At 54.5% G+C, this 25,545-nt stretch overlaps 1 protein-coding gene across 1 annotated transcript in view; it reads right to left on the bottom strand.

Annotated features, from left to right (window-relative positions):
- Positions 1-25,545, bottom strand: part of clasp1a (cytoplasmic linker associated protein 1a) — a 53,335-nt gene that overhangs the window by 550 nt on the left and 27,240 nt on the right. Inside the window, exons 8-39 of the mRNA XM_084689789.1 lie at positions 24,583-24,726; positions 24,351-24,427; positions 24,132-24,224; positions 23,756-23,901; positions 22,989-23,124; positions 22,817-22,887; positions 22,657-22,716; positions 21,711-21,788; positions 21,332-21,499; positions 20,009-20,055; positions 19,710-19,880; positions 16,595-16,702; positions 15,033-15,194; positions 12,817-12,969; positions 10,655-10,758; positions 10,477-10,500; positions 9,686-9,939; positions 9,296-9,359; positions 9,120-9,122; positions 8,842-9,005; positions 8,607-8,685; positions 8,351-8,494; positions 7,536-7,631; positions 6,437-6,586; positions 6,219-6,325; positions 4,975-5,122; positions 4,600-4,846; positions 3,365-3,421; positions 2,527-2,699; positions 2,212-2,340; positions 1,839-2,045; positions 1,054-1,170 (exon numbers count right to left, since the gene is read on the bottom strand). Coding sequence (XP_084545915.1) covers positions 1,054-1,170; positions 1,839-2,045; positions 2,212-2,340; positions 2,527-2,699; positions 3,365-3,421; positions 4,600-4,846; positions 4,975-5,122; positions 6,219-6,325; positions 6,437-6,586; positions 7,536-7,631; positions 8,351-8,494; positions 8,607-8,685; positions 8,842-9,005; positions 9,120-9,122; positions 9,296-9,359; positions 9,686-9,939; positions 10,477-10,500; positions 10,655-10,758; positions 12,817-12,969; positions 15,033-15,194; positions 16,595-16,702; positions 19,710-19,880; positions 20,009-20,055; positions 21,332-21,499; positions 21,711-21,788; positions 22,657-22,716; positions 22,817-22,887; positions 22,989-23,124; positions 23,756-23,901; positions 24,132-24,224; positions 24,351-24,427; positions 24,583-24,726 — 3,881 coding nt within the window. The remainder of the gene's footprint in view (positions 1-1,053; positions 1,171-1,838; positions 2,046-2,211; positions 2,341-2,526; positions 2,700-3,364; positions 3,422-4,599; positions 4,847-4,974; positions 5,123-6,218; positions 6,326-6,436; positions 6,587-7,535; positions 7,632-8,350; positions 8,495-8,606; positions 8,686-8,841; positions 9,006-9,119; positions 9,123-9,295; positions 9,360-9,685; positions 9,940-10,476; positions 10,501-10,654; positions 10,759-12,816; positions 12,970-15,032; positions 15,195-16,594; positions 16,703-19,709; positions 19,881-20,008; positions 20,056-21,331; positions 21,500-21,710; positions 21,789-22,656; positions 22,717-22,816; positions 22,888-22,988; positions 23,125-23,755; positions 23,902-24,131; positions 24,225-24,350; positions 24,428-24,582; positions 24,727-25,545) is intronic.

Here is a 25,545-nt window from a genome sequence, read left to right as displayed (position 1 = left end):
ACTACTTAAAATACTGACCTATGACGACTGAACAGGAAGCGCGATCATTGAAGACATGGCTATAAACAACTTAACCCTTGTGCTGCCTTCGGGTCATTGCGACCCACCGTCGAGGTGCAAAAGGTGGGACGCAATGCCTCGAAGACGGCAGCAATTTTTTATTTTATTTATTTATATATATTTTTTAAGGTGAATGCTTTCGAGAAATATCCTCCAGTTGTGTCATTGAGTTCCTCCAGGAACTCAATGACACCTATTCAGGAACGTGTTGCACTCGTTACTTAGTTGTAACTGATTTAACTGCTTGTAGTCGCTGTGAATTATATTATTGTTGGTTGCTTTCCTCCAGGTACACTCTAGCCCTTTTGAGGATCATGTTGTTTGTTTGTCATTTGTTTAACTACATGCTCTTCTGGTTTTACCCATTGGCTCTTATTTGCTTTTCACAATGTATGCTTCATGTTTTGGCTTCCCACATTCGTTTTTCGTTGTTTATGATCATTGACCTATGCACCTTTTGGTCTTTCTTGTAAGTCGCACAATTAAACTGGATATGTAAACATCCAAACGTTTCTAGTCTTGGACAAATGAAACGCCTGCTTGGTGAAATTGTTGCTTGGTGTAGTAATGAGCCCATGTCTACTGCAAACTGAACAAATCCCTGTGCTGCAGAACCTCCTGTCTGCAGGGGCCATCAGTGTGACAGGGCTCTCTGGCAAGGTGTGAGGGCTAACTCGCCCGTCGGGTTAAGCCAGTGTTCTGTAACCAGGCTTACGCAACCAGCGTCAATATCCACTATCCAGCAGGCTGAATCAAGCCCACACACTGTCAAGGGGGAAAGACCTCAGTCCAGCCCCTCTATGTAACCGAAGGACACACTCTGCAGAAAGTTCATGAAGGACATATATTACCCTGTACCTTTGGCAGGGAGGTCAGTTGAACCCAGAGGTCAAATTGAAAAACATGGAAAACCAACAAGGGCCTTGTCTTTTGGGAGCAGGCGCATGTTTGTCTGTGTGCGCATGAGGACTTTAGGTACATGGCAGCGAGTACCTTGCTGCCGGTGAGCTGGGCCAAGTGTGGCTTGAGGTCTTCACCAATCACGGAGTAGATGGCCACCAGACAGAACACGCTGGCCTTGCGTACGCTACTCTCTGTGTTGTCATAGCCCTGGGAACACACAGCCACAACAAGCATCAGCAACTGGAAGTCAGCCAATCGCACACACGCACACACACACAGGTCACAGGGAAGGCGGGGGGGGGGGGGGGGGGGGTCAGATGGCTGAGCGGTTAGGGAGTCGGGCTATTAATCAGAAGGTTGTTAGTTCGATTCCCGGCTGTGCCAAATGTCGTTGTGTCCTTGGGAAAGGCACTTCACCCTACTTGCCTCGGGGGAATGTCCCTGTACTTACTGTATGTCGCTCTGGATAAGAGCATCTGCTAAATGACTAAATGTAAGGTCACGGGAAAGGCGGGGGGTCAGATGGCTGAGCGGTTAGGGAGTCGGGCTATTAATCAGAAGGTTGTTGGTCCCCTGTGAGGGCTGGAAGAGGTGTGTGCAGAAGGGCAAAGTACAAGCAAACATTTCCTGGTACAAATAAGGCAAACTGTTCCAACTGTCCAAATATGACTGGTCCAAAACTGACAGAGTTACGCACACCCCAACCCTTTCAAACCACATTCAAAAGAAGTCAGAAAGTCACTTTCCCTCCAAAAAGAAAAGCTAGCATTGAACTGTTGCAAAGAAACAATGCAAGACTCAACATATCGCGTGTTAAACAGAACCTCTGACAGAGCAGAGCCATGGGGGGTGGGGGGGGGTGATGACGCACTGACCTGCAGCAGCCCGGGGATGATGTCGGGCAGCAGGGTGACCAGGGACTCCTTGGTGATGCGCTCGATCACCTTGGTCTGCATCTTGATGGCGGCCAGGTTGATGGGGTAGTCGGCCGTCTGGACGATGGGGCACAGCACCTTGATGCACTGCTCTGGATGGATGGAGCCTGCCAGGGTGACAGCTGACTCCTCTGCGGCCCGCACCACCTACACACACACACACACACACACACACACACACACACAGAAAGAAGGAGTCTCTATATTACTCTGCACATGGGTCTCAGAATGATTAAGCTACTGTCTTCTTAATAAGCAACGTCTTTGCAAATCCAAAGCGATTTACCCATATCTGAGCGGTCGGCGGGCGTACCTCTTTGTGCGAGTCTTTGTGGGCCTCCAGGGTCTTCATGATGGTGAGCTCGGCGTAGTTCTTGAAGCGGACGGGCTGGTTCCTCAGGATCTCCTTCAGGACTCTCAGAGCCAGGGCCCTGATGGTGTGCTGCGTGGAGGGGAGAGAGGGATCATCGGATGCCGCCGGAGGGCTCGTACGCACTCGACAGACACCCAGTTCGTACAGCACACAAACCACACAGGCATCCAGTAGACCCCCCCCCCACCCCACGCGCACCCCCCCAGACACCCGTCCCCCCCCTCAGGGGCGGAGGGGGGCGGGGGGCAGACCTACGTCTTTGTCCCCCAGGGTCTCCAGCAGCAGCAGCAGGATGGTCTTGAAGTGCTCGTCCCACACGGCCCGGCTGTCCTCCCGCGTGATCTTCAGCAGCTCCACCAGCGCCCCCTTGCGCTCGTCCACGCGCTCGTTGGGGTTGGACAGCTCCTTCAGCAGGTCCGCCACCAGGTCTAAGTGGGGATGGGGGAACTGCTCAGGGCGGGCACAGAGGGACTATAACGGCCACAGTCTTCACGTGTCTGGACATGGGGGGGGGGGGGGGGGGGTCTGATGTGCTGCTACGGAGGTGAGGGAGCACGCTACCGGGCTGAACGGCTGCTCAGCGATCCGTGTTCACGCGCGTCGATGCACATTGGCGGGATCAGTCTATTATGATGAACTGTGCCATGTAGCAATACTGTCGGCATGCACTGTATGGATTAGGGGGGTTAGGATTTAACAGCGTAGGCATTTATTGGAGGTGAGAGAGCCTTCAGCCAGGTTATTTGAACACGCAGCGTGGAAGCTGTGCAACAACAGCGTAGCGAGCACATCGTGATGCTATATGCGGGAAGAGGAGAGACGGATGGATAGAGATGGGGGACAGAGATGACACGAGGCGAATACACAGCGGGTACCCTCAGCCCTACTACCCTTGTCACCCAAGTCGGCCATTTTGAAATGTTTCGGGCCGGGCCTGGTTAACTGCAGCCTGCTGTGACCAAAACGACAAGTCTAACCAAGACCAGCCGAGTTGAGTTTGGCATTAGTAGTGTGAGAACGGTGAGAAACAAGTCATCAAGGTAAAGGGGGAGGGAGGGGTTATCAAGAGGGGGGGTGGGGGCGGGGTCTTTACCAGGTGCAAAGCCCTTGACGACCACCATCTTGTTTTCTCCACAGTCCTGCCGGCGGCCTGGAGAGGAGGTGGATGGAGGGGAGAAGGAGAAGATGGATGGATGGATGGATGGAGGGGGGATGGGAGGAGAAGGACACAAAGCAAGGGATGTGATGATGACAACAGCAACCACCACAGGGCAGGAGTCACGCCCACGTCCTGGGTGGGAACTCCACACCACTCCTGCTGTGACATGACACACCCATGTGGTGTGACGAGACTCGCGCCCCTTCTCCAATCACACAGGTCCTGGTGCCAAAACGTCATTTGACGCTTTTCAACTGCATGGTACCGGCTTGATTGATTATACCCGCCTTTTATGGTTTTTATTAGGGCAAATTTGGTGGTACCAGATCCGTACCACTGCTTTACGTCAGTGGTTCTCAATCCTGGTCCTCAGGACCCCCTTCCCTGCATGTTTTTGATATTTCCCTGCTCCAACACACCTGATTCAAATAAATGATCCTGATAATGACCCATTGATTTGAATCAGGTGTGTTTGAGGAGGGAAACGTCCAAAACATGCAGGGCAGGGGGTTCCGAGGACCAGGGTTGGGAACCACTGCTTTAAGTCATCCAAAGCTGCGCAGTAAGCTACGCTCTGACCTTACCATAGAGTCTAGACAACGCAGCACATAGCCTACCGGAAAAAATAAAATATTCGACCTGTCAGAACAGATTTGCATTTTAGCAGTGACATGACAAAAAAAAATTAAGACCCCTCCAATCTGAATTTAAGACAATTGAATACTTTTTAGGCCTTATTGTTAAGAAAAGTGATTAAAGACAAGACTCTTTAAGGACCCGCAGCCATCCTGTAATAGTCCTTGCAATACGCACGTGTTTGGTACGTTTAGGAACAATATTTGTGGTTATGAATAATGACTTACAGGTTATCATTGTGTTTATGTCTAGTGTATGGGAGAGCTGTCTTGTGTTGTATGTTGTGTGGTAGTATCGTTGACTATTCAGTTTGATTATTTCCGGAATTCCTTCTTTGTTTGTCGTTATACATGCCAGGAAAATATATGGAAAAGAGAGTTTAGCACCAAAACTGGCTGCCAGTATGACTGCTACCATACCCCTCCTTGGTGACACCCACAACCCCTCATGGTCACATCACAACATGGGTCAGGATGGGGGGGGGGGGGGTCAATGACAGGCCGGGCGGAGGTCGGAAGTCAAGGAGGACTCACAGTCGCGGAACTGCTCCACGTCGTCGTCGAACACGGCCTCCTTCAGGGCGCTCTTGTCGTAGGTGCTGATGGTGTCCCCGTAGCCGTAGGGGGCAAACTCGCGGCCCCGCGGCCCAGAGAAGGAGCGGGGCGACGGGGTGTTGAGCAGGGAGGTCTTGTTGTCCAGGGCCGTACGCCCTCCCTCCACCACATCCAGTCCCAGGCGGGCGTCAGAGCCTGGGGAGGCCATCCCTCCTTCCCTCCCAGCCTGGAGAGACAGAGAGAGCCACACAGAGCGGGTGGGTGGAGAGGGGGGATAGAGACAAACCATCACGAGGACTGACCACTGTGCTGCTCGAGCCCCTTGAACAGACGCCGTCGCCGCCGTTTACTCACGCCCTCGTCCCTCTTGCCGTCTCGTCTGCTTGGCTCGTTGAGGTCCTCCTGGCTGCGGTAGCTGAAGCTCTGGATGGCCTCGGTGACGCCGCGCAGCGAGCTGTAGATCTCCTCCGAGTTCATGTTCTCCGTGTCGTACTCCGTCATGCTGCAAGCACAGCGACAGGCCACAGGTGAGGGGAGGCCTGGCGGACAGGCCAACGTGAACAACCACACTGGCTGGTCGGGTCTTACACCATGCAAAGGGGTCGTGTTCCATGAAGGACTTGTAAACCCGAGAAGGCAAAACCAGGCAAGGATGTGTTCTCGACCGAGGTCCTCGATTTGTTTATCAGCAAGCGGAAATTGAGGATCGCAACTCCAGATTCGGACAGTACGAGAGAAGAAGCGTGAGCCGGTAATAACAACTTTACAAAAGTACTGTCCTCGAATGAGGCTACGATTCCCCGAGAGAGAGGAAGAGGACCAGAGGTCACCGTTTGGTGCACTTCCCGTTCCCCCCCCCCCCCCCCGCCTTGCCCTGCCCAGCCTCTGGGTGTGTTACCTGGGAGAGTAAGCTCTGCGGAGGACCCTGAGGGAGGGGGCGGCTGGGGTGGATTGAGGCGGAGGGGGAGGGGGTTGCTTTGACAGCCCGTCGACACTCCAACCCCACAACCGACTGTAGCCACAGCACGGCCGCGAGGGAAGGACGGACGGAAAAGACGGGGGCGGGAGGCGGGGGGGGGGGGGGGGGCGACAACAACACAAGGAAGCACAGAGCAGGAGAGAGGTGCGGAGAGGGAGAGAAAGACAGGAGACAAAGGAAGAAGAGACTGAGCGTTGAGGTCAGGAGCACGTGTTAAGAAGAGCACTGGCGTGTACCAGAAACCCACAAGCGTCCAAAGACCAACCACCCTCATGACCAAACAAGCCGCGGCTCTGCCGCCCGCCACCGCCGGCACGTTTTCCCGATGAGTCCGTGTCTTTGCATCGGGCTGTTTGTCGAAACTAGCTTGTCTTTGCGTGCGTGGGGTTCTGCTAGAGGCCAGAGGGAGGCGGGGAGTGAGCCGCTCTGACTGAGCCGCCGTGCCCCATGACTGCCCGACACTACAGCATAGTCCGGAGCAGCTCACTTGTCGCCGCGCTCGTCGGCAGTCAGCGAGACAAAGTCACTCAGCACGACGAGCCTTTTACGTTAGCCCAGCGCCACCACAGGGGGGGGTCACAACGGCGCGCGGCTAAGCAGGCGATGGCGCGTTACGTACCTGGGAGACAGTCCTCCGTGGGAGCAGTTGGTCGGGGAGGTCAGGGGGCTGGAGCGACTGGGGGTGAGGCGGGGTGGCGTTCGGCCAATCGTGTTGCTCGGAGAACCCTATGGGGAGAAAAAAAAGAAGGAAAAAAAAAGAACTGGTATTAAACACTATGAACATGGCTTTGAGTGAGGTCGTACCCAGGCAGGTCCACCGTGCCCCAGGGGTCATACCACGCTGCTGCTGGTGTTGCTGGAGTTCTTCAGGTGGTTGTGGAGCAGCTTGGTGGCTCCGTCCTGGAAGGTCTTGGGCAGCGCCCCCAGCAGCATGGTGAACTCGGGGGTGTTGAGCTCAAACAGGGAGATCAGAACCACCTGGGCAGCCTGCAGGGCACAGCAGGGCACAGAGAGGGCACAGAGAGGGCATGGTCAGTGCTGGGGTGTGGACTGTTACTGTACTGTGACTGTACTGTAACTGTACCGTTACTGTACCGTTACTGTACTGTGACTGTACCGTGACTATACCGTTACTGTACCGTTACTGTACTGTGACTGTACCGTGACTGTTCCGTTACTGTACAGTTACTGTACAGTTACTGTACTGTAACTGTACCGTTACTGTACCGGGACTGTACTGTGACTGTACCGTTACTGCACTGTCTTGACGGATGAACCCTCTGGGAAGCACAGTGAAAGAAAGGCGATATTGCCAGGTCTACATGGGCACAGATGTCCAACCTAATTTGACAATGTTTGTAGTGCCTTGGTGTTATCACACCATGCAAGTGCAACGCCATTCCGATGTCGTCCTACAAAAACATTGGTCTTCTTATCTGAGCACAGTTATACATTTAAGAAGTGCAGTGTTAAATCATCCTGCTTACGTTGTTGCTCTTCCACAACACGTAACTATCGACATGCAGATGGACCAGAGCTTGTTAATATGGATCCGGACAGACACAAATGTGTTACGCACAAAGAGGAAGAAACGCGACAATCCAGGTCACACAGGTTTAATGTTTAACCAGGCCAAAAGAGCACATTGCCATTTGCATATGTCTAACAGTCACAAACAGCCTCCAACACTGAGTAACTACTTCAGCCGACGTCAGACTGGTGGATCTGCAGTCAAGTGTGCGAGGCATGGCTGGGTTAGAGAGCGACAGGGCTGGAGAGCTCAGAAGGCGAGGAAGAGAGGCCAACGCAGGAGCGGCCCCCGTGTGCGTAGGGGACCGGGAGGGGTTAGAGGTCGCAGGGCAGAAGGAGGGGCGGAGCGGGCGGGGCAGAGGTGCGTGCCGGACGGCGACGGGTGGTGTTGGGGTGGGGGCACTACCTGCTTACACCTGTCTTCCAGGTGGCCCTCCGTGGACGGTAAAGCCGCGGCGAGGGGCCTGCCTGAGAGCTCCTCGCTCGCCCAGTTAGGAAGCGTCTGGGGCACAAGGGGCAGGGCGGAACGGGAGGCGTTAACACAGGTGGGTCCGTTCACACAACCACAACGAGCTGAGGTTCCCTGGCGTGCGAGCAAGACGAGGGTGAGGGGGGGGAAGGACCTCATTTTGGAACCGCGGGTGGAAAGACAAACAGAAGGTCCTGGAGGGGGCGGGGGGGGGGGGGGGACGACACATGATGTGCGTGAGCGTGGGACAAACTGGGGCAAGGGGGAAGTCAAGGCCGTCCCTGGGGACCGATGAGGGCACCCACGATAACGTTATGGAACCTTGGCATCCATAAACACACACAATCACTGATGTCTGGCCTGGCGTCTGTACTCTAGAACAGACGGATCAGAGTCCACCCTGAGCACATCCAGTTTGCAAATCCCTTCATTGACCGAAGCGTAGGAAGTTAATTCAGCCCTATTAACTCTGTAGGAAGCATGTCGCTGTTAAAAGGTGGGATTTAGGTAGACAGTTTAGGCACTAAGATACCACACCCAAGACTGCAGCAGATAGTAGCCAGGTCTAGTAGCATAAGGCCTATCTGAAATGAAACACGGTTTATTCAGTCTGGATACACATTGATGCTGGCTTCATAGGTTTTGTCAAGGTCAGCTGCACAAAGCTATATTTAAGGACAGGGCTTCGAGAGGCCGTGGTTTAGACAGGCTTGTCTACAGCGGAGCAGCGGTCAGGGAAGACTTCTCCGTACCTTCCTGACGTCGGAACTCTTGGGTTCCGTGGTCCAGGTGATGATGCGAGACACGGCCAAGCGGGTCTCACTGGAGTTGACAAAGTCTGTGGGATCCATCTGCCTGGCCAGGGACTCGATGTACTTCAGGATGGCCACCTTCACCTGCAGGACACAGAGGGAGTTGCCGGGGGGAAATGCAAAGGCTCGGAAGCCGGACCGACCCTGAAGGCCATCGTGTTGGGGGACTTTGGGTCTAGTGGGGAGGCTTTGGTACCTTGAGGTTGGGCGTTTGAGTCTGGTCTACGATGAACCTCATCAGGATGTTGAACTGCTGGTCGAAGGGGAACGACTCCCTGAAAAGATGACGGAAAGAAAATGTGGCTCGGTTGGTACAGGGATGGATGCAAATTGGGGTTTTGAGATGCGACAGTTTGTTTGTCCCCTCTTATCTGAAAGACAAGGAGTATTTCTAAATCTAGGAACACATAGGGTTTGCGTGAGGTCCAGACCTGGTCACGTCCAGAGCTTTCTGGACCTTAGCCTGGACGGAGCCCAGCAGGTCGGCCCCCATCTTCTTCAACAGCTGGGTGAGCAGGACAAACAGCCAGTCCTGGAGGTCCTCTCTGTGCACCGTGACAAAGTCGACCAGGGTCTCCAAGAACATGCTGAACACCTGACAACACACATACACACACACGCATTGTGTGACTTCTACAGCAAAGACCTTCATTTTGACCACGAAAGGCAGTGGAAGTCAATGTGAAAGGGAATGATATCCCACACTTACTCTCTGTTGTTGAAATCCACACGGTAGCGGAGCATGCAACGAGAGACACACGTGATTAGTAAGAGCAAACTCGGGGACGTAGTACTTAGTAACAAGCTTTTTCAGAATGAATCACGCCCAAGAAACGTCATGGGCCGATCCAGGTCATTGCTCTTCATGCGGGATGGGTTCGGTACCTTGCTGTGTGGGTCGGCAAACATCCTGGTGAAGATCTCACACAGTCTCTTCAGCTCCACGCGGCTGCAACACACACACACACACACATCAGAACTACCGTCACTGCACAGTAAACCGGCTCGGGACAAGGAACCTGACCAAACAAACGCTGGTCAGGTCCATCCCAGTGGCTTGGACCATAACCCCACCCCCTTCACTCCCCCCCTCACCCCACCCCTCTCAGTCACCCCACCCCTCTCCGTCACCCCTCACCCCCACCCCCTCACCCACACCCCCTCACCCACACCGCCTCACCCCCTCACCCCCAGCGGCTCACCCCATCACCCCCAGCGCCTCACCCCCACCCCCCCCAGCCCCTCACCCCCAGCGCCTCACCCCCAGCGCCTCACCTGAGGATCCTCTGGCTCTTCAGCAGGTTCTGCAGGCCCAGCAGGCCCTCCTTCCTCTCAGACCAGTTGGAGCTGGCGCAGTGGTTGAGCACCTCGGCCACGTCCTCCGTCTGACGCAGGTAGTGCGGCAGCCCGCCGCCGCCGCCGTTGCGCGAGCTGTACGAGCGCTCGGAGCAGGCGCTGCTGGCGTCGCTGTTGGCGTCGTCGTCCGAGTAGATCCCCGGGGACTCGTAGCGCCGCCGCATGGGCTTCCTCTGCGGCGGGGGGAGGGGGCAGAGGAGGATTGTGGGAGGGTGGGGGTCGAAGGTGAGTGACGTTAAGGGGTTTGTGGTCCGTCAGAAAGGCGCGGCCCGCTCTGGCTCAGTCAGGCATGATGGGATATGACGGGTGTTTCCTTTGCTGGTGCCCAGCGAGCCATGCTGGTTGTTTTACTGACACAGATTGACTGACTGAACTACTTGTGACAATCGAACTGGGAAGATTTCACTTGTTGCCGGCGGAGTATCGAAAGATCGTGTCTGTGTCGTTAGTAAGCTCGTTATTTGGAGAGAGCAAAACATGCCAACTCTGCACAAACGTTAAAAAGTGAATGATGTCGGAAGACTAACATTCAACATGCAAGGTTTCACACGGAAATGACAACTTTCAAGCGCTGCCATGAGTTGGATACATAAATGGTTCGAATCGGCCTATCGGAACGCCGGCGAGTCGGCCGCGTCATGCACACGTGTGATATATCTAGATGCGTGAGTAGGGTGGAGGACAGACGGCGACGCAAACACACAAACTACCTTATTCCTGGAGTCTCCTAACAGCTGAGAGGAGGATCAAGAGGATCAGGGGGAGAGAAAGGGAAGGACAGTTCACAGGGTCAGCAGGGTACACTGAGACGGCAGTCCTTGTTGGGAACAGCCCAGTTATTCAGAGTTAAGACGTCAGGTATGGGGGTGCCCCTGGTGAGGTCCTTACCAAGGCGTCCGCCACGGCCGCCTCCACCTCAGTGCCGGTGTTGAGGACTCGCATGGCGTTGACCGACGCCGAGATCCTGGCCTGGTGGAGCAAGCCATACCGGTCTGGAAGGAAGGGAAGGGGGGGGGAGAGGTTGGTGAGTGAGGGGGTGGATTTAACAGGACCACAGGGTTCCATGGTGACTGAATCACTTACCTGGAACTTGGATGTCTCACTGCAAAACCTATTGTTTTGCAGTGAGACATCGAGGTGGTAAGATAACTCGCCAAAAGAACGACACAGTAAAAAAAACGACACGTCACCAAGACGCCAAATCGAATGAGCTTCATGAGCTTACACCATGAATGAAGAAGAAGAAGAAGAATGCAGAACAAGGATGAGAAGGATTCGCCCACCAACAGGAATCCTCAAATAACATAGAGTGGGGCCAAATCAGGGCCAAATTAATCCCATACAGGGAGAAACCAAACAAATAGGCCAGATATAGAATGTGGGCACGGATAAAAGCGTGACATCAGCTGCCAATGACAGTCTGACAAAGCTGTGTGAACATTAGACGTTCTTGTGGGGAGGGGAAAATGATGGCCGCAACAAAATGTGAACCTACAGTTAGCTCCCCTCAGCACTGGGTGTAAGGACACTAAAAGGGTAGCAGTAAAAAACTAAGGATAAATGGATGGACGTCACAATATCAGCATGCCTGAGGCAAATAATATGCAGAAGCAGATGAAGACATCACCACAAAAGCCTCAATGGCGAACGAAGAAATGAAAACAAGGCTTCCCCCCTTCAAACGGCAAATGAACGACACTGCGCACAGGAGCACGGGACGACAGCACAGACGATGGATGACGTTGCTCCCTGTCGCCCCCTGGCGGCAGGGAGGCCGAGTAGCAATATGGAAGCACGCTGGGCGTACAGTTGTGTGGCCACTGAGGGGGAGGGATGGGGTAAATGATGAGGGGGGGGGGGGGGGGGGGGTGTTGGCGTGCCGGTCACCTGACTGGCCGTGGGGGTCGGCCGTGGAGAGCGCACTGGTGGAGCGGGAGTGCCGTCGGGAGGCTGCGAGGGGGAGGAGGAGGGGGGGGGAGGACACCCGTGGGGTTAGACACACGCTACACACACACACGACACTGCTCTGAGGTACCCTCACACTGCCGAGCTGAGCTGGGTGGAACTGGACAGTTCCACGCTGTTCAACTCTGAGAGCCAGTGGGAAAAGGAGCCAGGAGCGGTCTGCGTGGATCATGTGAATGACCAACTAGCTCAAGTCAGAGGAGAACGAGGGAAACGCCGTGCACCCCCTTTCCTGCATTCCACCCTCTTCCTCCACCAACTCAAGGCTGTGACAGATGTGACATTTCCTGTGATGTCACAGTACAGGAAATAGACAGGAAACAGAGGCTCCTCACCAGTCAATTGAGCAGCTGGAGAAAACGCATGATTGCATGGCCACAGAATGTAACATACAGACATTACGCTGCCTTTTCCTTCTGTCCTCCTATTTCTACTTAGAGTAAAAAAAAGTGAATGCATGTCCTGGAGCTATAATAATGCTTTCACATGTAAGACACATTCCATCACATGGATATTGTCTGGTTTGAACTCAATGTCTTGAAAAAATTGAAAAAAGTATTGCACACATACAACTTAAGAGTCCCTTAATGATACGGTCACAATCCTACCCACCAGACAGACAGTCAGACAGTCAGACAGACAGACAGACAGACAGACAGTCAGACAGTCAGACAGACAGTCAGACAGACAGACAGTCAGACAGACAGACAGACAGACAGACAGACAGACAGACAGACAGACAGACAGACAGACAGACAGACAAACAGACAAACAGACAGACAGTGCTTTATTCTAAACCTTGTTAGAGTTAGTTTAGCATGCTGAGAGCAGAGCTGTAGGCCTTCAGCAGGTGAAAGGTCCCTCATGACCTCCCACACTGGACAGACAGGGTGAAGTAGAGATGCAGAGATGACTGAGGGTGGCAAAGGGGGGACTGGAAAGTAGAAGGTTGTGGAGGAGGGGGTGAGGGCAGAAGAGTGTAAGGACTGTGTTTGGACACGGGCAATGTTTCCCTTGAAAGGTTGGAAAAGGCCCAACCGCTGCTGGTTCTGTGGTTCTGCGGCCCCGCGGTGGTCGGTACTCACCCAGAGGAGCGAAGCCCCGGGTGGGGCTGGTGTCGCGGCTGCTCTCGCGGCTGGTGTCCCGGCTGCAGCCCTGACTCATGCTGGGCCGGGGGATGCGGCTCCGGGCTAGCGTGCGGTAGGGGAGAGCGGCAGGAAGAAGAGCTTTACCACTGGCTGTCAGAACACACAGGTCAGGTTAGGGTTAGGTGAGGGGGGGGGGGGGGGGAGGGTAGTGAGGGTTTGGGCCAGGCTGGGCTGGAGGGGGTGAGGAGGGGAGACCAGGACAGACGAGAAAGGGCTTTGCCGGTCGCGCAGCATCGCAGAATTAGAGGTTAGCTGAAGCTCACAGTTCAAGCTCAAGTCTGAAGTTCTCAGCTTTACTAAGATGCAGATTAGACAAGAATAAGACGGTCACATTTGATGTGACCATTTCTGACAAAGAACATAAAGAACAACAAAAAATTCCCAAGAGACGAAAAAAAAACCACCATCAAAAACTGAAAGAAATAATAAAGTTCACAATAAAAAAAATGCCTTCTTATTAAGCATTATTACACAACCTAAAAATCCTATGGATTCATAGTTTGAAGAGTAAATGAATCATTGTAAAAGAAACCTCCTAAAAGAGTCACGTTCGCGACAGCTTGACATCATAAATAGTAGTCTTGCTTCTTTGTTGGATCGGTAACGCCTCCTACTCTGTCACGGCAACAATCAGACAGACGTAAAAAGGTAGCCTTTGGCAGACGAGGAGATGGAGTCTCGACACCTGACACACACTGACCGTGACCTCAGCACAGACGCACACACCGACAGGCGGAAAGAACGGATTGGTGAATTGGGGCAAGGATTAAATCACACGAACCAATCAGGTACACAGGTTTAGACAGCAACGTGGTGTGTGGGGCGGGGGGGGGGGGGGGTGTGGGGGTGTGGGGGGGGGGCAAGTGACTGGACTGGAGGCAAAATAGGGACTGATGTCCTTCCTGTGAGGCTCAATGATGTCGTCCACTTTCTCTGAGAGTGGCGACACCCCACAGACAGCTCTGGGACTCGTGTGGTGCTGAGCCGACCCACTCAGAGGACAGACAGCTGTGGGACTCGTGTGGTGCTGAGCCGACCCACTCAGAGGACAGACAGCTGTGGGACTCGTGTGGTGCTGAGCCGACCCACTCAGAGGACAGACAGCTGTGGGACTCGTGTGGTGCTGAGCCGACCCACTCAGAGGACAGACAGCTGTGGGACTCGTGTGGTGCTGAGCCGACCCACTCAGAGGACAGACAGCTGTGGGACTCGTGTGGTGCTGAGCCGACCCACTCAGAGGACAGACAGCTGTGGGACTCGTGTGGTGCTGAGCCGACCCACTCAGAGGACAGACAGCTGTGGGACTCGTGTGGTGCTGAGCCGACCCACTCAGAGGACAGACAGCTGTGGGACTCGTGTGGTGCTGAGCCGACCCACTCAGAGGACAGACAGCTGTGGGACTCGTGTGGTGCTGAGCCGACCCACTCAGAGGACAGACAGCTGTGGGACTCGTGTGGTGCTGAGCCGACCCACTCAGAGGACAGACAGCCCGAGTGGGAGGATCTCCACACCACTACACTGGAGATAAGATACGGGTTGTGAAAAGCCCCAGTTGGACGCACTGCCATGGCATGCTGATAGCTTCAGTCAAGTGTGCCCTTTATCAGTATCCAGCACAGGTGCTCTGTGCAGAGAAGGCTCCCAGTCTTACTAGAGCCGGCTGCAGAACGCCCCGGAATGCTGGATGTCATTTTGGGGTGCGTGTGTATGTTAATGTGTGTGGATGTTTCATGTATGTGTGTATGCGTGTGTGTTAATGTGTGTGCATGTTTCATGTACGTGTATGTTAATGTGTGTGCATGTTTCATGTGCGTGTATGTTAATGTGTGTGCATGTTTCATGTGCGTGTATGTTAATGTGTGTGCATGTTTCATGTGCGTGCATGTTAATGTGTGTGCATGTTTCATGTACGTGTATGTTAATGTGTGTGCATGTTTCATGTATGTGTGTATGCGTGTATGTTAATGTGTGTGCATGTTTCATGTACGTGTATGTTAATGTGTGTGCATGTTTCATGTACGTGTATGTTAATGTGTGTGCATGTTTCATGTATGTGTGTATGCGTGTGTGTTAATGTGTGTGCATGTTCCATGTATGTGTGTGTGTTAATGTGTGTATGTGTGTGTGTGTGTGTTAACGCGTGTGCTCCTCACCCAGGCCCAGGCGGCTGGGGCTGCTCTCCCGGCTGCAGCCCTGGCTGCGGGGGATCTTGCTCCTCCTGTCCAGCGGCGTGCTGGAGGCCGACACGGTGGCTCGGGGGATCCGCCCATAGGCGTGGCCCAGCAGCTTGCCCGGGGAGCTGGAGCGACTGCCCGCTGGGGGGGAAACACACACACGCACAGAGACAGAGGTCAGTGCTTAGCGAGTGGCCAGAGTCTGTAAGAGACAGAGGGCCTTCCCTGAAAGGGTCAGGGGTCAGAGGTCGTCTGCTGACGCCCCTCTCCCGTGTCATGCTGGGGGGGGTTGGGGTTGTGGGGGGGGAGGGGGGGGTTCTGGCAGGCTCAAAGCTGAAGTCCCATACATCCTCCATGTTGAGGAGGCACCGCACTGGGATATCAGTGGAGGTGAAAGGTCATCCTAGGAGACCTCATTCGGCATATGACTGCTGAATCACGTTGTGGAACCGTGACCTATTCTTAAGTTCTTAGGAGCGACGACAACACTGGAGAGAGAGAGGGGGCGGGGACAGTCTCCTGCCCAGGGCTGACGACTCGCACCGATACAAACACAGAGGTGGGAATTCAGCTTTTGAATGGGCGAGGGACAAACGGTGACCGACACAGACAAACAGACAGACAGACAGACCTACAGACAGACAGACAGACACACAGACAGACCTACAGACAGACAGACACACAGACAGAAGGGAGGGTCTGGATCCCATCTAACTGAGCGACTGACTTGACTGACTTGAGCTGTGGAAGAACACACAGGGACAGAACACCCACAGACCCAACCACGAAGACAGACCACAGCCAACACCAACAACGTACAACAGTACAGCACAACAGGAAGGCTCGGTGGAAGGAACCAAGTAAACGGCAAACAGAAACCATAGCAATTTGGTGGGGACTTGAGTTGAATGGAGCATGCTGGTATGATGACATGAAGCTAGGAACGGAACGAATGAGTCGGCGTGCATGAGCTCCGCGTAGAGAAATGGGGTGGAGGCTTGGCTCTGATTGGATGAAGTTAGGCCTTACCACCGATGGGATTGGCCGATCTGGATCCTGGTTTATGGAGCCGAGCCGCAGAACAGGCGAGAATCAGAACGGTCAATGGGACATGAGTGTTTACCCAGCATGCACCATGCCAGGTCTGCAGTTCATTGTGCATGTTACACGTGCAAACGTCATCTTATGTGAAGCCTCTAAGCCATTCAGACGCGCGCACGCACACACACACACGCACACACGCACACGCACACAAGCACACCCTGTGATATGGTGCCCCGGAAGTGAATCCAGCCCCTTCACAAAGCAGGTTCATGAGGAAAACACAGAATACAGGAAAAACGCAAGGACCTAATATGACCTCACAACTGTCACGTCCATGGGTCATACTGAGGCAGTATGTGACGATGAGAGACTGAGCAGGACAATGCGCCTCATGTTCTGACTCTAGCCTCATCTTGACTGCTACTGTGTGCGTAGGGTGCTGAACACTTCCTATAAATGAACGCGGCTGCGCTTGTCTGCTTGTCCGTTGAACTTACGCTGCGACTGGGAAACCACTTTGGCTCGGCTGCGCCCCCTGCTGTCCACCACAGTGCTGGAGGCCCCCACAGCACTTCCTGAGCTCTGTCTCCTGGTACGCACTCGGCCTGGGGAGAGAGAGGGAGAGAGAGGGGGAGCGGGGGGGAGCGGGGGGGAGAGAGGGGGAGAGAGGGAGGGGGAGGGGGAGGAGAGGGGGGGCAGAGAGGGGGGGGGAGAGGGGGGGGAGAGAGAGGGAGAGAGGGGGAGAGAGAGGGGTGGAAACATGGAGAAAGAGAAAGAGAGACAAAGTTGAGGGCGGGGCCGTATCATCACCAGACCCAGTTTACCACACAACACGTAGACGGACTGGAGAGGAGGAAGACGGGTTGGAGAGACGTAGACAACCTGGAGGAGGATAGAGACTTCCAGAACCACAGGGAGACAGACAGACAGACAGACTGAACACCTCTGTATTTGCATACAGTGTTCACACGAGACAACATCTCTTCCAGCATGCAGTGCAGCTGAACACGACACCCGGCCGGCTCCTAGGATTTGAGTTTGGCCAACAACGCAGTCACACGCTGCAAAGCTAAACTCAGACTTTGGAAGCCCTTCGCTAACAAGACCAAGTGCAGTTGAGAGACTGTTATGGACTTTGTCTTTGCTAAATGTGGACGTTGCAAACGAACACTGTCCCACGTTTCTCATCTAAGCTCTCACACACACACACACACAGCACGACTTATCACAGCCTGTTTCGAAACCTGTCTGGCATTGAAATGTTGGGAAGGTGATCTTCATTTGCTTGGGGGAGACTTGATAAGACTACCATATCCAGTTGGCTGCATTGCAATAGTTACCATTACGCAACGCAGCAGTCGTTATGAAAAACTGCATGGGGTCTAGAAAGTCTCTATGAATTCTAGGTGATGATCATGGCACATGTCATATCCCAGTCTATAAATAGAACACGGTATCTACAAACAAGCTAAACTATTAAATAACCTCACAGCCCAAACTCAGTCACGCACACCTAAAGGTCCTTTTCACTGCTCCATCAGGTTCTCTGATACACACACACACACTTCCTGTGAACTCACTTATCCTAATCAAATGACAACAAACACACTATCTGTGAATAAGAGCAGAAGACGCAGGTAATATGGACTGATCTAACAGTAAAACCAAAAGGGGAATGTTCAGAAAAATACAACTACAGACAGACATTGAGATGCAAACATTGAGATGGGGAACAATGAACGACATGAACATCTACAGGGGGAGAGAGGACATCCATGCTCTCTATTGGGAACGCCCAGTTGCATACCAGCTGCTGGAAAGAGTCAACAAACGTTTAGACAACAAACAAACAAAAACAAAAAAACACGTTAAAAACCCTTTCGCAACTGGTCTGGGTGCAGTTTGTTGTGAGGATAACAGGAGACCATTGTTAGTTGGGGGAGACGGGGGGGGGGGGGGGGGGGGGGACAGGGGGGGTTGAGAGAGAAGGAAGGTCATGCAGACAGCTCATGCAGAGTTCCATTGAGGACCACCGCTACGGAGGAACGGAAGGACAGAAGGACTCTAGAATACAGCCCCCCGACAGACAAAGACTGACACAAATATACTACACACTCACCACACACACACTGTCACTGCCACACCTGCTCTCTCACACTCACACTACACGACACACACACACACACACACACACACACACACACAGTCACTCCCCACCACACATGCCTTCTCTCTCACTCAAACCCCCCACACACACACACAAATACAATCACACACACACACACAAATACAATCACACACACAAATCTTACCATCAGTTTTACCAGGCGTGCCGTCTTTGGGCACATAAAGATCAGGGAGCGGCGAGCGGGAGGAGAGGTAGAGTTAGACGTTAGTAACAGTTAGCCAGGAGAGAAGGGAAACCAAAAAAAGGAGAGAGATGGGAAGAGTTCCGTTGGCTCCACACAGGAAAGAGGAGAGGCACGGGATATGAGTGTCGGCCATCTTGGATCCTCCCATGAACAATCTGGCTGGGTGCTAAGTGGAGAGCTGTTTGTCATCAGTAAGCGTGGCCTTAAATGTTAGTTTCCAGAAGGGACTCTCCTTTAATTATAGCCTGTGTATGATGGGTCGGTTGCCCCCGTCCCAGCTATTAGTCAAACTGGTGTATGAGGAGAACCCGCAGTGTGGATTTAGTGTGTTCCTGCTGACCGAACAGCTTAATGACATCTAGTCAGCAGATGACAGGCTTATTAATACTCCCACTGTGAGCCATAAAAGCCACTGGTTTCAGCTCGACATCTGAGTACCTCATTAAGACGTGCAGACGTGACGTATGACCGCTCCTGAAGATGGGATTCTTGTGTTTTTTTAAGTGCTTGGGGGGGGGGGGGGGGGGAGATAGTGGGGATGAGAGAGAAACTTTGTATGAGGGTCTCAGAAGTTTTAAGTGGATTCCTCTCCTTGTGTCCTTTCCTCCACTTGACCCACTGTTACCGGAACGATCCATCGGAGAGGAGACAAGGAAAGGTTGGCGTGGATACTACCAATGCGGAGCGCTGCAGATACTGCGCTGATTTGGAACTGCGGGTGTCTGTGTTACACCACCCCATTTGCATATTCAAACTCTGATCTCTATTCTTGATACATGACTATGTTCTCTGCAATTTTCGGTGCCACCAACGGGCTCTGGAGGAGCATGGATGTCTCCACCTCGGTTTCAAAAGATGTTCAGGGAGTTTTTCCTTGTCTGACTTTAGGGGTTGAGGTTGGTTTAGGTGAAGCCATGCAGGCATATGCAGAGCCGCCTGTGACACTGCTCGTTAAAAGGGACATAAAAATAACATTTGATTTGGATCAGAGGCGGCCTCTCGGCATAGGACCCTGGAGGCAGGGCGGAGGTTTACCTAGGGAGGCGGAGGACCTTTGAGGCAGGGCGGAGGTTTACCTAGGGAGGCGGAGGACCTTTGAGGCAGGGCGGAGGTTTACCTAGGGAGGCGGAGGACCCTGGAGGCAGGGCGGAGGTTTACCTAGGGAGGCGTAGGACCCTGGAAGCAGGGCGGAGGTTTACCTAGGGAGGCGTAGGACCCTGTAGGCAGGGCGGAGGTTTACCTAGGGAGGCGTAGGACCCTGGAGGCAGGGCGGAGGCAGAGCTGAAGGGAGACGCCGAGGGGACGGTGGAGAGGCGGGACTTGGCGCTGGCGGCGGCGTTGACGTCGACGTCGCTGCGGGAACGCTGGAGGGAGCCGGGCGTGGAGGAGACCCTGGAGCTGATCATCTTACCTGGAGGAGAGGACGGGGGGGGAGGAGAGGGATATCAATACGCCTGCTCACCCACAGAGCCCACATGGACACCGACCAGAGGTGGACGTGCAGGAAACTTGAGGGAGAGAAGAAAAATGCTTCCTTACTCCGCGACATGCTGCCTCCTATGACACCCTTGACAGACAGCGGCCGGCTGAGGAGAGAGAGGGGATGGATCAGGAGACGAGGACGACACTCCACCGACGCTGCGGACTCGAGCGGCGAACACGCGGGGCGTACTAAAAGCCAGGTGACGGATGAAGACATGTGCTGCGGCTAACCAGCAGTACCTGCTACCTCTGTCCCAGCTTGAATGTGTTATATAGACAACCTAGAGAAGGATCTGATCCCTGCCCACATACAGTCTCCTCAGACACTGACTCTTTCTACGCACACCACATACTGTGCACACTCACTCCACACACCCCCCCCCTCCCCCCTCTCCCTGGGTCCTGCTCTAGAGCAGCTGCCGTCCTGCTGCAGGAGGAGGTGAGGTCATAGCCCACTACTCCGTGGGGGACCGCTAGACTGGATGAAGGAACACAATCAATTCCACTGTGTTCCCCCAGGCAGCTGCAGACGATCGTGGCCGCTGTTGCAATGGCAGGCCAGCAGGCCTAGACACATTAGTGGCATCCTCAAATCGATGTTTAATAGCTCTTCAGAAACTCATTTCGCCATGAGTCACAGAGGGAGGAAGGAAAGTAGAGAGGGAAAGAGGGAGGGAAGGTTGAATGACCGAGAAATGAAAAGGGTGGAGAGGTAGTGAGATGGTGAGGTCGAGAGATGGTGAGGTGGAGAGGTAGTGAGGTGGAGAGGTAGTGAGGTGGAGAGGTAGTGAGGTGGAGAGGTAGTGAGGTAGTGAGGTGGAGAGGTAGTGAGGTGGAGAGGTGGAGAGGTAGTGAGGTGGAGAGGTAGTGAGGTGGAGAGGTAGTGAGGTAGTGAGGTAGTGAGGTGGAGAGGTAGTGAGGTGCAGAGCATGGCGTGGTGGAGAGGTGGAGAGGTGCAGAGCATGGCGTGGTAGTGAGGTAGTGAGGTAGTGAGGTGCAGAGCATGGCGTGGTAGTGAGGTAGTGAGGTGCAGAGCATGGCGTGGTAGTGAGGTAGTGAGGTGCAAAGCATGGCGTGGTGGAGAGGTAGTGAGGTGGAGGGGTGCAGAGCATGGCGTGGTAGTGAGGTAGTGAGGTGCAGAGCATGGTGTGGTGGAGAGGTAGTGAGGTGGAGAGCATGGCGTGGTGGAGAGGTGGAGAGGTGCAGAGCATGGCGTGGTAGTGAGGTAGTGAGGTGCAGAGCATGGCGTGGTAGTGAGGTAGTGAGGTGCAGAGCATGGCGTGGTAGTGAGGTAGTGAGGTGCAGAGCATGGCGTGGTAGTGAGGTGGAGAGGTGCAGAGCATGGCGTGGTGGAGAGGTGCAGAGCATGGCTGGTCTTACTTGAGGCTCTCCTGGGAGCTGGAGGAGGAGCGGTCGGACTGGGGCAGGGACACGATGCTGTCGGAACTCTTCAAGTGTGACTGGAGAGCCTTCTGATAGGTCGACTCCAGCGCCTGGAACAAATGCTCCGCCTCCCGGCTGTAATGGCCATGGAAACCCCAATAGCACCTGGATGGGGTAGGGAAAGGTGAAACTGACTCTCGAACATATAACTTAAAGACAGCAAAAATAAGAAATAAGATAAAGAAATAATTAAGGATCAACTTCCAGTATATCTTCGACCATACCTTTACACAGGTCACACAGCGGTAAAAGAAACACGTTCCAAATGATACAAATGTAAAGTTATATTCCCCAAACAGAATGAGATGGAACTTACTTCCTGGCGACAGATCTGGCCTCAGAGTCGGCGTCGTGGATCCCCTTCCTGATGGTCTCGGTGAGGACGGCCACGTGTCTGGGGTAGTAGGGGAACATGGCAAGTCACACGCACGGTCTCTCTCTCTTTTCTACCTCTACTCTCTCTCTGTCTTCTATTTCTTTCTCTTACTCTTACTCTGTCTCTCTCTGTCTCTCTCTGTCTCTCTCTGTCTCTCTCTGTCTGTCTCTGTCTGTCTCTGTCTGTCTCTGTCTGTCTCTGTCTGTCTCTGTCTGTCTCTGTCTCTCTCTGTCTCTCTCTGTCTCTCTCTGTCTCTCTCTGTCTCTCTCTGTCTCTCTGTCTCTCTCTGTCTGTCTGTCTCTGTCTGTCTCTGTCTGTCTGTCTCTCTCTCTGTCTCTCTCTGTCTCTCTCTGTCTCTCTCTGTCTCTGTCTGTCTCTGTCTATCTCTCTGTCTCTCTCTGTCTCTCTCTGTCTCTCTCTCTCTCTCTCTGTCTCTGTGTCTCTCTCTCTCTCTCTCTCTGTGTCTCTCTCTCTCTCTCTCTCTCTCTCTCTCTGTGTCTCTGTGTCTCTCTGTCTCCCTCTGCTCTCACACAGCCCTGCTCTCGTCCTGGTGGCTCCTCTGGGAGAGTGGGCTCAGCAGGCGTCCCCGCACCCCTTTTTAAACTCTGGCGGCAGCGCCGGTTGCCGTGGTAACGGCGCCAGCCCCTCATCGCCAGGAGCCCCGATGGCTCGCTCGGCGCTCATCGATCACCCCGGCCTCATCAGCCGGCCTCATCAGCCGCCCACCCAGCCAACACCCACATACTTAAATGTCACGAGGGGGAGATTCGCAAACGGCGCGCACATACGAGTTAACGAGCGCGCGCGCACACGCGAATGTGTGTGTGAGTGCGTGTGAGAGAGGGTGCTTGGATGTCGAACAGCAGTGAAACGGTGGGATCCTCACCTCTCCAGGGTTTGTGTGTGCCACTCTTGTAACATGAGGTCCAGGAACTCGTAGCAGCGCCTGGATGGGCAGACAAACACACGGAGAACGTGGGGAGTGAGAACGTGGGGGATGGTAAAAGGAGGCCAGGACCAGGAGGACCGGACCAGAGAGTCCTCACCTTCTCACTGCCACGGATTTGGAGGTGCAGTTACTGGTGATGATGGGGATGAGGCGCGGGTAGTGTGTTTGCTGGAACCAGAGAAAGACAACGGTGAATACGGGCTTGTGGGCTCGCGTGTGTGTGAGAGACTGTGTGTGTGTGTGAGACTGTGTGTGTGTGTGTTGCTCACCCTCAGGATGAGGCGGATGGCGACCACCCCAGACGAGGCCATGATCTTGGCGCTGTTGGGCACCAGGTTGAGGAGCGTGGGCATGATGCTCTCCGCCCCGTGGTCAAACTTGTTGCCCAGCAAAGACGACAGATGCCTGGCCGGAGGGAGGGAGGGAGGCAGGGAGGCAGGGAGGCAGGGAGGGAGGGAGGCAGGGAGGCAGGGAGGGGAACACAAGGATCCAATCGACGCAAACAAATCAATATCAAGCTCTCCCTGCCAGACCACCTCATCACACAGCTAGCCCAGGTCTGAAGGAACAGGGGTTCGATCGCTGGCAGTTAGACCTTCTATCCCACTAGATCCCAATTCATTTCGCACGCCCATGTTGTAAAACCACACTTCCCCCCCCCCCAGCCCGGCTGTTATCTTTGGGCACAGCCGTGTTGGGATATTACAGATGTGGCTGCCAGCTCTGGGTGGCGGGGGGGGGGGGGGTGGCATTAAGAAGCTGCCCACCTTGCCCCATCCATCAAGCGGCTGCTCTTTCGGCGTGCGCCGTGCGTGGCTGTGCGACCGGCGCTTCGGTTCCAGCTCATCACCAGCACATTAGCACAAGATGACGGATACGTTCCCACGGCGCCCGACGCCCCAACTTGGAATGACACTGACAACGCGCGGGCGCTCCCTCTCCGTGACGCCGGTTACAGGGTGTGTGTACGCAGCATGTGGGTGAGGTCTGGACGCGGTGGGTGAAGTTAGGGGGGGAGCGAGGGGTGGTTCCTCACCCGAGGGTGATGCAGGCTTCGCGGACCACCTGGGAGCGCAGGTCCTTCGCCGACAGCTTCAGGGGGGCTTCCAGGAGGCGGAGCTGCTGGGGGAAGCCCTCGTACTCCAGGGCTCCGCCCAATAGGAGCGAGCGCACCTTCTTGAGCTGTAAAGGATGAGCAATCGAGAGAGACTAGGTGACTGGGGGGCGGTGCAGGCCCGTGTACCATATCACTCCACGTCGACAGCTTTCGGACCGTGGCTTTGTGTCGTGGCTGCATGTCGTTTCACACAAGAACACCACAAGGTATGAGGGAAGGGTCAGTGGGTGTGGTCCGTGAGCGAGGAGGACCAATGGGGGGGACCCCCGAGGAGACGCCCCGAGGCGGAGCTTACCGCCACCACGCGGTGTTCCCAGTCGTGCTTGTCGTCGGACAGCACCTCCCGCACCTTGCTGATGTGCTCCTCCATCTCACGGTTGGAGTGGAGCTGTTCGGGGGAGAGGGGAGGGGGGGCAGAGAGGGAGGAGGGGCAACAGAGAGGGGGAGTTCATGTCACAAGTGACGGCTTCCGCCCAGGACGTTGGGTTGTTCAGGAGGAAGAGAGGAGGCCTACCTGGATGGTCGGCACGTCCACGTAGGACTTGACGAAGTCCTCCTCGTCGACACCGCCTGCACTGGCACCCTCTTTACCTGCGAGGGATGCGGGGGAGGGGGAGAGGGGGCGACACGACAGTATAGATGAATGTTGGACGTTGACATGAACTGACGTGTCGCGTGAAATGAACCGACGGGTCACTTCCTCGGTCGGTGCGGTGCTGAGCGGGGGGGCGGGGGGGGGGGCTCACCTGCGACCTTGGACGCGCCGGCCGAGCTGGGCCTCCTGACGCAGCCCGGGGCCGCGGGCCTCCGGCCACCGGGGGGCGCCTTGGAGGACGAGGAGGAGGAGGACCGGCCTCCGTCCACCGAGTCCTCGTCATCAAAGTTCTTGTCTGGGGGGGGGGGGGAGAAGGAGGAGGAACAACTCGGGTTAGGTCCTGCGAGGCTCAGAGCGGATCTTGTTCTTAGCAGTCCCGTGTTCTGTCGCCCACCGCCGACTCTCATTGGGCGGGAGGGAGAAGAGGCGGGTAAAAAGCACCGGTCTCATGGGGGCCTGAGCTACTCGGTCTGCTGGAGGTGGAGGGTGGAGCTGTTCCTAGACCTGCAGCTAGGGGGCACCAACCACCCAGACCAGCCCAGAGCTCACGGCAGAACGCTGCGAGGTAGAGTCCCCTCTGCCCCTGCTTCAGCGAGCGTGCACCGGATCAACCTGGACGTGGTGTGTGTGACCCTGTCTCTCTGACCAGCCCTCCGTCACCAGGGAGAAGAGTTAATCTGGCTTGCGTGTTTGAGGTCCGCGAGCTGACCTGTCACTTCTCCAGCTCACCCTCTAACATGAGGGATTAGCATGGACAAATACAGTGTGATGGAGGGATGACTCTAGCCAGCTAGAGGACAAAGCTGGAGATAGATACAGTATATATATATTTTTTTTATATATACACGCAGATAGATAGAAACATACAGCAGCCATCAACGCCTACGTTTGATCACACACACACACACACACAATGAATTCAATCTACTGTCTCTGTTGGACGGAAGGGGAATCAACATTGAGAAATTCCGGAAGCATCTCGACACAAGACTACGCTCTTACTGAAATGCCTGTGGGGGTTAAACGTCTATCATTAGGCTGCATTGCAGTTGGGCATCTGGTACTAAAAACAGATGACTGTTCAGACACCCCGTCCCATCAGACGTCCTCAGGC

The sequence above is a fragment of the Hypomesus nipponensis genome, chromosome 23 (genome assembly GCF_054491055.1).
Source record: "Hypomesus nipponensis isolate SF chromosome 23, ASM5449105v1, whole genome shotgun sequence".
Classification (NCBI taxonomy): domain Eukaryota; kingdom Metazoa; phylum Chordata; class Actinopteri; order Osmeriformes; family Osmeridae; genus Hypomesus; species Hypomesus nipponensis.
The sequence above is the reverse complement of the archived record's forward strand: the minus strand, read 5'-3'. Positions and strand labels throughout refer to the sequence as shown.